Genomic DNA, 13,941 nt, shown 5'->3' with positions numbered 1-13,941 from the left:
CTGGCACCTTTCACCCACCTGCCTTAGGACTGTTGTGTTTAGGGTCTCACTCTGATGCTGACCAGTTCTAGCCCATGTCCCAGTTGCCAGGCTGACTGGGGGAAAGGCCCTTGAGTGTCGCCAGGCCTATCCTCAATCAGTCCCAACCTGACTGTGTGCGCACACACACAGTTGTGTACACACCAATACATCATCTCTCCTCTGTGTGCATTCTGGCTTCTAAGCCTGTGCGATTTGGGGCAGGTTCCCTTAACCTCTCTGAGCTTCAGTTTCCTCATCTTAAAAATAGGCATAGAAATACCCAGTTCATAGGTTTGTTGTGAAAATTGTAAAGCACCAGTAGAATATGCTTGCACATTACAGATGCTCAAATGATCGTTAGCACTCTGTGATTATTTAAAAAATACATTTAATGGTAGATACTGCCTTCCAAGTCAATTGTTTCATAGACATGTTGGACGTCGGAGCTGGAAGGAACCTGGAAATCCTGTGATCCAAACCACATGTTTTACAGTGAGAAAAATAAGGGTGATTGAGGGCCACTGAGACAGCTGGGGGCAGAAGTGAGACAGGAGCCCATGATCCCCACGTCCGGGTCAGGGACACCAGGAGGGTGAAGAGCCAGCTCACTGCCACAGGTGCTGCCCGAGCATCTTTTCTGTGCCTCCCCACACTGCTACTGCCTCCCCATTGAGGTCATCCATTTACCACCTCACTCGACTGAAAGAACCTGATTTAATTGGTCTGGGGGGAGGCCCAAGCTTTGGGATTGTTTGAAAAGCTCTTCGGGGATGACTAAAGTGCATCCAGTGTGGAGAGTCACTGTCCTGAATGCTTTGGATTCTGTGCTTTTCTTTCCCTCTCCATCCATCCCACTGTGGTCCTAGTCAGGCCACCAGGTCATCTTGATTGTGATCAAGTCCCAACCGGCCTCCGTTTGTTGCAGTGAGCACTCACTCAGGACAATCTTTCTATATCACACATCCAGAGTATCCCTCTGCTCCAGACCATGGGTGGCTCCATCACTGCATGGAAGGCCCATGGCCCTGCACGGCACGGAAGGCCCCTCACATCCGAGGCCTGCCTATTTCCCTGGCCTCCCTCCCTTTGTGATCTAGTAATGCTGAACAGTGTAGACATGCCTCCTGCCTTTGTGGCTTCAGTTAGCTACTCTCTTGCTCTGGAATGCCTTCCTGCCATCTTCGGAGTCACTGGAGTAACCTTGAAGAGGAAATTCGGGCCGAACTTCCACCCCAACACAGGGCCTGTCTTTGCGCACTACAGCATCCAGGGTCTTCCTGCATCCTGGTCCTTACACTGGGTCGCTGTGACCTTTGCCCCACTAGAAGGTGAGCTGAGGGTGAGGAGCATACCTTGTCCACCCCTATCAGATGGTATGTCCTTGAGGAATGCTGGTGAAAAGAACAGCCTCACAGTGCTTTCCGAACCCAACGTAGACTCACAAAGGTAGAGTGTTCACCAAGACACCCTAAGACGAATGTAATTGGTGCTTAATACGTAGTTGCCAGACAACACCATTTCCAACCAAAAAGGCCACATTCACTCTGTTGTTTCCATTAGAAATATATTGTTTAAATTGAACAATACTGATTAACAAGGGAAACACATTTAATTAAGGGAATTGTGCATCTGGGCATCAGTTACCTTATGACATGTTAATTTATCAGTTATTGGCACTGTCAACAGGACACTGTAAACAAGATCGTAAGTCGGCGATGCTCCCTAGCTATGGTTTTCTACCACGAGCTGATGATAGATGATAGAGAAATGTTATACACAGTTTTGCATGGTTACTGAGTATCAGTAAAAATTATAAAAAAAAACACCCATTTATAATAAAAGGGAGGATGTGCTAAGACTTGCTATCACTGGACCTTGTTTTCTGTAAAAGTGACAAGATTTGCTAGAGACATTTCCTAAACTCTATGGCACGAATTATAATGGGATGATTCATTTCCAGACTGTCAGCCACAGAAACACTTCTCCCTGGGCTCTGCCCTCGATGGCAACCTGTCCGCTGGGTCCCCTGTGTTTTCACCAACCTCTTCCAAGTTGCTACGACCTTGAGCTCTGCTGAGAATTCTTTTCCTTGAAATTCTTCCAGCTAGGCCCCTACCCTCAAAAGCAGATGTCTTAGAAACTCATTACGCCCTGAGTCAACAAGAACTTGATAAATGGCTTTAAAAGTTTTACGAGAATAACTTCCCTTTGGTAAGGAGTGAATAAATCTGGAAATGATTTTCCAGATAAAATGGTGGTTTCATTTCTCTGTGAATTCCCCCTGGGGAGAGAACAAAATATTGGAGCCACTCTCTCCACCAAAGAGCCAAGTTTCTAGTTGTGCCCTGGATTAAAAACCTTCTGGATTCCAGGAACCTTACTGTATATTTGCATCCAGTGCTCAAGTTCTCAGGAGAAAGCATACCCATGTCAGTAAATGAATTATGGTTTGGTTTGCATTTTGCTTGTTTGTTAAATAAGGCCTTGAATTTTGAGCTACTGCCTATGGAATCTGGATCCCCAGTGAAGGGTGTGAGACCATAAACTGATGTGTCTTGGCATATGCTGTTCCCTTTCAGCAACACTCTTCCTTGCCTTGTCTGTTTGGTGAACTCCTGCTCATTCTGCAAAACGCTGCTCAAATGTTTCTTTTTTTCTTGAACCTCCCTTAAGTGGATTGGGGCACTCCCTCCAATTTCCTGATGCTTTAACAAGTGCTATTACAGCACTTGCCACTCAGCTTTCATTGTTGGCTTAAGTCTGTTGTGCACAGTAGGATGTGAATCCCTTCAGAGCAGGGACCATGTTTTATTTCAGGTTTGTCCCCCTCGTGCTTAGCACTGGGCCTGGGACAGAGCAGGTATTTAATACAAGTGATGAATGAATGATTGAATAAGTAAACACGGCAGAACTTTAAAGTAACGGATTAGCACGGACTGCAAGAATGCAAAGTGAATTCAGGGATCTGTCTGTATCTGTTACACATGTTAGTGCCTTTTGTTCTCAACAAAAACAGGTCGATGACCAAGTCTGCTGAAGAGTAGAAACTGAAAAAAAAAAAATCACTTTGAGATCTCTGGGTGATTAGTTATTAAAAGACCAAAGTGCTGAATGGAGGACCTTGAAATGCCCATCTCCCCAGACGGTCAACCAAGGCACTGGGAGATGAAGTGGCCTTCCTTCTGGACAGAATGCAGCCAGACTTTCTCCATCTACCCACTAAACAATGCTTTATTGCTGTAGGACTACCAGACGCCTCAGCCATAGTGCAGTGAAGCCTGAGTACCAGGTGCCTGGTAATCGCCACACTCGTGCATGTCAGGAAAATCTCTAATTTGGAGTGGCAAGGTACAAGGAAACCACCTCAAACCAACAGGCTGCTTTTTACCGTGCGGAGCTCTGGTGCCTTTAATTCATGATGCTTCCCTCGAGGAGAAATCTGGTTTAGCAACTGACGGGTATGATGGAACAGCAGAGGTATTCCTAGGGCTGCTCAGAAGGGGAGCAAAGGTGCATGAACCAAATCTAGAGAAAGCCTCCTGGGCGAGGGGTCCAAAAGGCAGACCCCAGATGGCTGGGAGACAGGAGGAAGTGACTCTGTTGCCCCAGGCCCTGGGCTCATGCTCCCGGGCGACTGGCTTGTGCTTCTGACCCTTTGGCTCATGTGTGTCCTTGTGTGCCCTCTGCTCAGGCTGCAGTTTTCTTTGCAGAGGTCTCAGGTGACATTTAACAGGGGGGAGAGAGTTTGGGGAATGGAGGATGGCAAGTAGGAACTATCAGTGATGCATCTGGAGAGTCTCCAAGAGCAAATCTCCAGCAAGGACAGAATTCACAGTTTAGAGGAACCCCCAGGTGAGGGGAGAGGAGTGGTCCAAGGCCTGGCTCAGCCCTAATGTCCCCACTATCCTGCCTTCATATGATCTGTCCTGTCCTTCACTGAACTGTGCGTGAGATGTGCTAAGAGCTCTGGGAGCCAGGTGAGAGGGGGCGAGCATGGTTGCTTGCATAGGGCGAGGGAACCAGCATCCTTGACTACAGAATACGGCACTTGAGAGGGACCCAGGAGACCCAGCCATCAGTCCCAGGAGCAGGTGTCATTCCCTTTACTGGCTTCCACAGAAACTGTTGGGGTCAAGGGCAGGCAGACATACATGGCCATGACCCTCACGACCCATCGTGAGACTGTCTGGGGCCCAAACAGACTTTCTGGGCTTAAACCAATGAGGCATCATTGGCTCTGCAGGGAGGAAAACCAAAACCCGTCCTTTCCTTCTCCCCTCCCCACAAGTCACCAAAAAATGTCCCCTCCCCACACACCACCCTTCCATTTATGCATTCACCTCTGATACTTTAAGTGAAAACATGAATTAGGCAAACTAATCAATTTGACAACTGTTGAGATCGGGGCTTTTCCAGAGCGTAGTGGAAATGGCTTTGTTACTTGAAGTCGGCTAAGATGTCGCTGAAAATATTGAGGAACAGGTGTGCGTGGTGATCCCTGAAGACCAGAGTGGGACGGAAACGAATGGATTTGTCCCCACAGCCCCCCAACACCACGCCTGAAAGAAATGGCAGGAAGTCGGTTAGGAGTTGGGTTTAGAGTCGGGGGGGGTCACTTACACATGTGGCAGCAACCCCCACCCATGTCATTCCATCCCGGCTTCTGTCTGTCCTGTCTTCCCTGTACCCATCCATCTTCATTCCCTTTCTCCTCTTCATCCATCTCATCCGTCATTCTCTTCCTTCCCTCCCTCCTTCCAAGTCTGAATGCCTGCTATGCTGCCCCTGAACTAGGTCTAGAGATGGAGAAATCCTGAGCTAAAGTCGTTGCCTTCCAGAAACCCGTGGTGTGGTAAGGAAAGAAAATAACAAGTAAATTACAAAGGGGAGGCGGGCAGAAGCATGCAGGCGGGGCAGCGCCGTCTCAGAGGGACGGCCTTATTTTAGAGGGCGACTTCACCATTGACTTGCTGGGCATGCTGGGCGTCCTGGTCTCAGTTGCTTAGCATCTCTGAGACTCAGCTTTCTCCTGTAATGAGGTGCATCAGCCTTGCCCTTCAGAGCTGGTGCAGGGGTGCCATAAGATGGCACAAATGAAAGACACCATGCTTGACACATAGTAGGTGCTCTTATCTCACCACAATGTATCCCCCACCCCAGCATAAAACTCTTCCATGGCTTCCCACAGCTCTTAGGAAAAAAGTCCAGAATTTTGAACCTGATCCACAGGCTGACGTGAGCCTGGAAGTACCTCCAGTCCCATTGGTCCCTCATCACACTCCATCCTTTTGGTTTCTCCAGCCCTTAAGCTCCATCCTACTTCAGCCAATGGCAAACGTTCCTCCCTCTGCCTGGGATGCTCTTCCTAACCTGCACCAGGCCAACCACTGTCCATCCATCAAGACTTAAGTAAAATGCCATTTCCTCAAAGGGGGGTCCCCCTCCCTAGGGTCCCACCAAGGGGGGTGACCGTCATCCACTAGGGGACAGGCTCCCCCTCCCCGGGGTCCTTCGCTGATTTCCTGGACACTTTCCCCAGCTATTGACTCTCTTAGCCCCTTTCCTCCTTCCTAAGATTTATAACTGCAATCTGTAGTTCATGAAATCATCTCTTTAATGTCACCCCTTTCTGCTAGACTGTTAGCTCCTTGAAGGAAGGGACACCAATGTTCTTCATCGTGAGTCTCCCCGGTGTTGGTGTCACTCACCTTCTCAGTGAATATTTGTCAAATGAATAAATAACTGTATGAGGAAATCCCGCCAGTAACTTTCTCTTCTTTTGAGAAAGAACATTCAGACTGTTTTCAGTCCTGTGTCCCCCCTGTCCCCCCACACCAGGGAACGCGGGGTACCGAGGAAACCCAGCTTCCGTTCCTGGCTGCCTTACCTTTGTTTCTGGATATTAAAATGAGTTTGTTCCGTATGGATTCATCTGGGGTGTCAAAGGAGCAGAATGTACCTCGTCCTCTCACTCTGCTGATGAACTGGGGGTACCGGGCCTGCAGTGGGGGAGACAAGGCTGGAACTGAAGCCTGTCACCTGTGTACCAGCCAGCTCTGTGGCTGTGGTTCCTCAAATAACCCCCCCGTGTCCAGCCTTTGGGCCTCTGCGTGGATCAGCAGGACCACTGTGGGGTTTGGAGCTCTGGCCCTGGAGACATCGAGTTCCGGGTTGAAAACCCTGCTCAGCCTCTTTTTCACGGTGCAACTTTGGGTGAGTCACTTAAGTGGATTGTGACTCAGTTTCCTCTTGTGTAAAGTGAAGGATATAAATGCTATTGACCCCAAGGCGCTGTGGTGAGAATTTAGTGAGATGAAGTTTCTCTGTCACGTCCTAAGCCCAGGGCCTGGCACTTGGTAGGCGCTCAATAGATGTCAGCTATCTTCATTTATTAGCTCTTTTTCTAGAAAAGTGGTGATTCTTCTGGGAGGAAAAAAGCTCATCCTCACTCAAGTCTTGGAGGTTAAGGGCTGTACTGGAATGAATCCTCCCCCACCCCAAGTGCATGTCCACCTGGGACCTGCAAATGTGACCTTGTTTGGAATCGGATCTTTGCCGATGTAATTAGGTAGATAACGCCATACTGGATTAGGGTGGCCCCTACATCCAATGACGGGCATCCTTATAGGAGGAGAAAAATGTGGACACAGACACGTGACAGAGGGCAGAAGGCCATGTGACAACGAGGCAGAGACGGGAGTGAATGCCAAGGATTGCCAGTAGCCAAGAGGCCTGGGATGGACTCTCCCTCAGAGTCTCCAGAAAGAATCAATGATACTGAAATCTTGATTTCGGATTTCTGGCTTCCAGAATGGTAAGAGAATAAATTCTTGTTTTACGCCGCCCAGCAGCCTCAGGCAGCGAATGCAGTCATCCAGAATAGAGGGTCTGGTTCCTCCTCACTCTCCATTGTCCTTGCGAGGGACAGTAAATTGGCTTGGATACCCCAAAATAATTTCAGGTACCAGGGGCAGAGATGGGGTGCACGTGTCATTTCGTTACAGCCCTTTGGGAGAAACTGGAGATAAAGTTATATTCTGGGGATAGTAAAGACCCACATATATGCCAGGCACTGGACTAGGCACTTACATGCATGACCTTGAATCCTCACTCCACTAGCAAAGGGCCCATTTTGATCTCCACAGATGAGGAAACTGAGGCACGGAAGTCACTCTAGCACTCACTGTACTCGCTCTTGCACTTGCTGATTAGCTGGGAACCAGTGATTTGAATGCACTCTCCCAATAGAGAGTGGAGGCCAAGAACAAGATCTCACTCATGCTTGGGGCCCTTGTCTCTCTCTCTCTCTCTCTCTCTCTCTCTCTCTCTCTCTCTCTCTCTCTCTCTCTCTCTCTCTCACACACACACACACACACACACACGCGCGCGCGCTTAGTAACTGTCAGCTTGATTCATTAATACATGGCCGTGGGAACTCCCCATCCTCTCTTCACCATAGGGCTTCGATTTTTGTCTCACCCTTTCTTCTAGCTCATTGTTTTAGGGTGGTCCTATAATCTTACCTCCTTTTTGTCTATGACTTTGTAAGGCCCCTAACTGCTCACCCCCCTTTAAATGAGCAGCTCGGGTCTCCTAAAAGCAAGATGCCAGTCTTGGCTCTGGAATGCTTCCATGGAAGCCTTTTTTGGGGCACCGTCCTGCACAGAGAACCCACTTTGGGTAACATGGTGTGCCACACCCCTTTTCAGAGCCAGGCTGCCTTGATCAGGGACCTTTAAGCTGCCTTGTCCTTCAGGACACACCCTTGTGACTAAGGATGGTGGCATCAACTGGGACATTTAAGAGAAGTACAAAGACACCATTCCTGGCATTCTTTCAGCTCTAGGCCTTGCTCTTCTGGTGTAGTATGACATCATCACTCATGGGTCCCAATGCCTGTTTCTACTGTTTATTCCTGAGCCACACAGCTATCTTGCAATCTGTAACACTCTCATTGTTCTCCCACTCGCCTATCAAGGGACACCTCAGATGGTCTGAAGCCTTTTGCTTCTCTTTCGTCCCAGTGGTGCCTTCTTTGACTCCCAACCTTGTCCCTTGCCAGGCTGTGAACTCTGACTGCCTCTCACTTCTTATCCTGAGAGCCTGGCCTGAGTTTGACTCACCAAGAAGGCTGCTATCCACGGTCTGTGTGGACCTCGGACCTTGTGGGAAGTCTGCTCAGCTCAACACAAGGAGTAGGCACGTTTGTGACAGCCCAGAACAACCAGCTCCCTCTCAAGCCCCGGCCGCTGCCAGCAGGGCCCAAAGATCTCCCAGGAAAATAAAGGATACCTATCATTTCTCCTGTCACTGGCCCACAGTGAAGGAGCCCCCCAGCGGGAAGGAAAGGCCTGACCCACTGCAGAGGCTTTTTGTAGTGCCTGCCCCTGCCCAACCTCAGTTTAAATGCAAATCCAGCCTGAGGAAAAAAATTTCCAACCAGAGGGTCTTAACAGCCACACTTAACTCCTTCAGAATCTTTGCAATCTGGCAGATCTGGGTTTAAAACCTGGCTCCCGTCCAAAGCCTCGCTTTTCTCATCCAGAAAACGAGGAGAGTCACATTTTCCTAATTTCAAATTGTTCTCAGTTAGGGTAGCCAAAGAAAATACAGGATGCCCAGCTAAACTGTAATTTTGGATAAACAATCTACAACTTTATAAGTATGTCCCAAATGGTGCATGATATATACTCTTTTATGTTAAAAATAAAGTCGCTGTTTTTCAAATTAAGCTGGGCATCCTGTGTTAAATGATTTGCTGAATTGGGCTGCCCTGCCTGGGGGCAGGGGTGGTCCCTGGAGCTCTGGCCTCTGCACCTCCTGGAGCTGGAGGGATGCCAGGCTGAAGAGCTCAGAAGCTGACCTGGCGGCAGTGGGGAGCTGTGGCTGGGGTCCTGGGAGAGCGGGGGTAGGGCCAGGCCAAGTGGGGGGGTGGGTACCTGGAGGTCCAGCAGCCCCGTGAGCAGGGCCTTCCCAGCGTGGGCTGCATTATTCAGCAGGTCCTCCCGCTTGATGATGTTGATGACCTCGGCCAGCAGCAGGTTCTTGGATGGGTCCCCCAGCCAGGTGTTGAAGATCCGGTAAGGCTGGAACGAGGCCCGGGGTGTCGGGTTCACAGATAGGCCCACCCTGAGGGCACCCTCCACTTTTAAGGGAAAGAAACTAACCCAATGAGCATCTACTAAGGGCTGGGGGGATAACACATATTATCTTCTTGAATTTGTTCCATTACAACAACCCTACAGGGAGGTCTGACTAACATGTTTCCCCGAAAATAAGCCCTAGCCGGACCATCACCTCTAATGCGTCTTTTGGAGCAAAAATTAATATAAGACCCGGTATTATATTATATATTATACCCGACCGAGTCTTATAGTAATTTTTGCCCCAAAAGACGCATTACAGCTGATGGTCTGTCTGTCTTATTTTCTGGGCAACATGGTAGTAATATGACTCTTAGGGAGACTAACTCATCTAAGTGCTGGCAAATCCCTCAGTCCTGGAGAAATCGAGACAGTTGGGCCTTTATAAAATCTTCATTTTATAAAGAAGGAAGCTGAGGTTCTGAGAGCGTAAGTGATTTGTCCAGGGAAAATATAGCTCACAGGTGGCGGATTCAGGAATCAATTGATGGCAGTTTGACCACTCAATTTATTTCTCCATGAATTATTCAAGGTATCAAAGCAACCAATTAAAACATACTTCCCAGCCTCTCTTGCATTTAGGAGTGGCTATGTGATCAGATCTGAGTCAAGCTGTTAGAAATAGAAGTACTGTGGGATTTCTGGGAAGGCTGCTAAAGACAAGGAGGGGGCCACTTTGTGCTTCCTTCCTTTCTACTATCCAGAATTGAGATGTGATGCCTGGAGCTCCAGTAGCCATTTTGGACCGTGAGGCAACCCCGAGGGTGGAAACTACATGCAGGAATGGTAGAAGGAAGGATCCTAAACTCCTGATGACTCTGTGTGTGTGTCTGTGTGTGTGTGTGTGTGTGTGTGTGTGTGTGTGAGAGAGAGAGAGAGAGAGAGAGAGAGAGAGAGAGAGAGAGAGAAAGAGAGAGAGAGAGAAACAGAATCTATATGTAAACATGGTAGTACGGTATAGTGGTTAAGAGCATGGGCTCTGGGTTTGAATCCTGGCTTTGTCACTTAACAGGCTGTGTGACCTTGGACAACTTATTTAACCAATCTGTGCCTGATTCCTCCTTAGTGAAATGGGAGAGAAAAAGAACACTGACTTGGTTAGATTGTTGTAAGGATTAAAAATACATGAGGAGTACTTAGAACTGGGCCAGGCACAGAGCAAATGCTCAGTTCACAGCAGCAGCGATGAACAATATGATTATATGTGCACACAGAGAAAAACGAGAAGGCTGACAATGGGCTGCTATGGAGGCAGCCCTGCAGAGACAGCAGGGGTGATCATAACCATTGGCTAATTGATGTGAATTGGGCCTTAGAAAACCTCCGTGACACTTTAAAGTGTGCACCCAGTGCCTGGTTTGTGAGAAGGGAGCAGTTATGAGAAAGCAAAGTTCCTTCGCCTGCCTCCCTCCCCTGCCCTAGAAAGGAGAGAAGCATGGGGTCAGCACTCACAGCATTGGGCCTGAACTCCTCCTTGTGAAAGAAGCCACCCGTCATCATCTTCTTGCTGAAGGTCATCACATCTGCAGGGTCATCCAAACCCCAATGCTCATGGGCCCAGAATTTGCCGGTGCAGCCCCCTCCTGTCTGGACCTCATCCACCAAGAAGGCACAGCCGTGCTGGAGAGAGAGGAAGGAGAAATAAATGCCCACCACAACCAACCAACCTCGGACCCCTGAGTCAGCCAAAGAGTCCTTGCTTTCTGAACTGCAAACCAAGCCCACGTTCTTGGGAACAACTAAACAAATCCTTAAGCAGGCAGCTCCACCAGAGCTGTGTCTAATGTTTCCACCAACTGCTGAGCTGGAACCAAACGGGAACATCGAATATCCCCTGGACCAAAGCACAGCAGCACAGTATCTGGCCCAGTGCGAGCAAGCTCACTTAGGAGGGACCGTGGCCCAGCAGTGAGGCCTAGTTCGCCATTTCCCAAACTTCTGTCGCCATTTTTGCCAGCTCTGCTCGTCATTGGACTATTATTTACTTAGTATGTGTGTTTAAATCAACTCATGTCATGTGACCTTTATCTGTGAACTTGCTGGGTGGATGTGCCAATTGTACGTGCAAGACACATTAAAATGAACATATGATATTAACATCAAGTCTGTTCACTTTGCTTCTGTTGAGTGTGGACCACACTGGGCTGGAAGGTGAGGTGGGGTCTCTGGAAAGAAAAGGATGGAGGCTGAGGCATTCCCAGGAGTCTCTTGATTACAAAAGTCCCCAAAGAAAGATGACAGGCAGCTGGTTTTTGCACTAAGACATTAGAGAAGAATTTCCTTCCCTGTCCTCGACCCCAGCTTTGCTACCTGTGAGGCAGACAGGCAGCCTCTGAACATCTGGAAGTTTACAAGTACCCCAAAGCGAACCCTTTGTTCTGGGAAACCCCATCCAACCCTGGTCCCATGCACTGACCTTCCTAGAGATGTCTCTCAACTTCCGGAAGAAGTCATCAGACGCGTGGTTGTCTCCGCCCTCGGACTGAATGGGTTCGACAATGATCCCGGCCACGGTCTTCTTCTTTTTCCGGTATTTCACGATCAGATCCTCCACCTGGATTCCACAGCGGGAAGTGACAATGGCTTACGGGGAGGCCACTGAGTGGCATAATCCAGTGGACAGGCACGTGGGGTCCAGTGAACCAGGGGAAGTTACATCAAAAACGTGCTCGTGTGCACTTCCAGGGAAGACTGACATCACAGCCCTACGTGTGGATGCGAATATGTTCTACTTGGGACTGGTGCCAATCCTTACGGGGATCCAGACTGATAACTGGGGGCAAATTATTCAACCTTCTGAAGCCTCACGTTCTTGATCTGTAAATGGGGTAACTAACAGAATACCCAACAAGGTCGTGGAGAGGACTGAATGAGTTAACACAGCACGGGGTCTGACAGAGAGAAGTGGTAGCTGCTACAATTACTTCTACCCCTACTATGTTGTTATTATTGTTATATTCTTATTATTGGTAGGAGAGTCCTTTCTATGCAGAATCTGGGATGAATATTTGTTTAAAAAGCTGCTGCAAAACTCATCTATAGTGATAGAAACCCAATCAGTGGTTGGGGTCCTGGATTGACTCAGGTTGATCTGAGGAAATTTTCTGGGTGATAAGACGCCCCTGATTGGGGTGATGGTTACATGAGTGTATTTATTTGTCAAAACTTATGGAACTAGGCATTTAAATGAGTGCATTTTATGGTATGTAAATTATATGTTAATGAAGTTGAAACTGAATTAAAAACAAAATTTCTTAATAGTGATGGGGTTGTAAGAAAAGCATCTGGTTGTCTCTAAGTGGTTATACTGGTATTTCTTGAACTCTTGTTCTGAAATGGGCATCACCTTATAGATCATGAAAGAGTAGCAATTGTGATCCTTTATTAAAAATTTAATAACGATACATAATTTTAAAAACCATACACCTAGATAGAACAAGTGTAATCTTTCTCTGTTATGCTAAGGAAAACTTTCTGTTTGGATGATGCGATTTTGGCCTTGGTCTCTACCAGTCACTCCAAGGAAGCTCCGAGATAATTTTCTTGGCTTTCAGAGAATCTCTTGCAACTCGTCAGTCTGTGGTTATTTTCTTATTTGTTCAGTGCCATGCTTCCTACTACCCTACACTCCCTAACAACATGGCCACGGCCACACGTGGCTGAGCACTTGCAAGGTCAGTGCGCCACACTGAGATGTGTCTGAGTATAAAACACACACAGGATTTCAAAGATATAACACGAGGGAAAAAAACAGGAATATCTCGGGCTAGCCTGGTGGCTCCGTGCTCCTAACTCCGAGGGCTGCCAGTTCGATTCCCACATGGGCCAGTGGGCTCTCAACCACAAGGTTGCCAGTATTCCTCGAGTCCCGCAAGGGATGGTGGGCAGGGCCCCCTGCAACTAAGATTGAACACGGCACCTTGAGCTGAGCTGCCGCTGAGCTCCCGGATGGCTCAGTTGGTTGGAGCGCGTCCTCTCAACCACAAGGTTGCCGGTTCAACTCCCTCCAAGGGATGGTGGGCTGCGCCCCCTGCAACCAGCAACGGCAACTGGACCTGGAGCTGAGCTGCGCCCTCCACAACTAAGACTGAAAGGACAACAACTTGAAGCTGCACGGCACCCTCCACAACTAAGATTGAAAGGACAACAACTTGACTTGGAAAAAAGTCCTGGAAGTTCACACTGTTCCCCAATAAAGTCCTGTTCCCCTTCCCCAATAAAAAAAAAAAAAAAAAAAAAAAAAAAAAAAAAACCAGGAATATCTCATCAATACTTTTTAAGTAATTAGTAGTTACATGTTAACATGATATATTTTGAATGTACTGGGTTCCATAAAATGTTATTAAACTGAATTTCACCCATTTCTTTTTACTTTTAAAAAACGTGATTACTAGAAAAGCTACAGTGACATAGGTGGCTTGCCTTATCTTTCTATTGGACAGACTATACTAGGCTCCATCATCTCGTCTCTTTTATTTACCAAGAAATACCCAGCACTTAGCACCTTGCTTTGCACCTAGTAGGTGTTAACTACTAGGTTAACTACTAATTGATTGAAAACATTGACGTGCCTGAGAGGCAGCCTCAAATTAGCCTTACTTGAGCTCAAATCCCAACGTGAAGAGTGAAAACCATTTTGCCCCCAGCAACAGAATCCTTCCAGTGTCTTACATGGAACCCCAATATATGGAATAGATCAAAGGAGTGTCTTCCATTTGAAGGGGAGGCATGGTGATAGGGACTGCACGTCCTCAGTCCCTCCCCTGTCTGAACTGTT

The 13,941-nt window shown here is 48.0% G+C and overlaps 1 protein-coding gene across 3 annotated transcripts in view; it reads right to left on the bottom strand.

The window, feature by feature from the left end:
- Positions 1–1,571: 1,571 nt before the first annotated feature.
- Positions 1,572–13,941, bottom strand: part of ABAT (4-aminobutyrate aminotransferase) — a 67,046-nt gene continuing 54,676 nt past the window's right edge. Inside the window, exons 12-17 of one of the 3 annotated variants that reach the window (XM_033101175.1) lie at positions 11,581–11,718; positions 10,617–10,784; positions 9,021–9,107; positions 8,961–8,975; positions 5,909–6,020; positions 1,572–4,580 (exon numbers count right to left, since the gene is read on the bottom strand). In XM_033101175.1, coding sequence (XP_032957066.1) covers positions 4,459–4,580; positions 5,909–6,020; positions 8,961–8,975; positions 9,021–9,107; positions 10,617–10,784; positions 11,581–11,718 — 642 coding nt within the window. In that variant the 3' untranslated portion in view covers positions 1,572–4,458. Of the gene's footprint in view, positions 4,581–5,908; positions 6,021–8,960; positions 9,108–10,616; positions 10,785–11,580; positions 11,719–13,941 lie in introns of all 3 variants that reach the window. The other 2 variants (XM_033101173.1, XM_033101174.1) reach the window with 2 other exon arrangements.

The sequence above is a fragment of the Rhinolophus ferrumequinum genome (assembly GCF_004115265.2).
Source record: "Rhinolophus ferrumequinum isolate MPI-CBG mRhiFer1 chromosome 15 unlocalized genomic scaffold, mRhiFer1_v1.p scaffold_54_arrow_ctg1_1, whole genome shotgun sequence".
NCBI classification, from domain to species: Eukaryota; Metazoa; Chordata; class Mammalia; order Chiroptera; family Rhinolophidae; genus Rhinolophus; species Rhinolophus ferrumequinum.
Note: the sequence above shows the minus strand (reverse complement) of the source record. Positions and strands in the feature narration are given on the sequence as shown.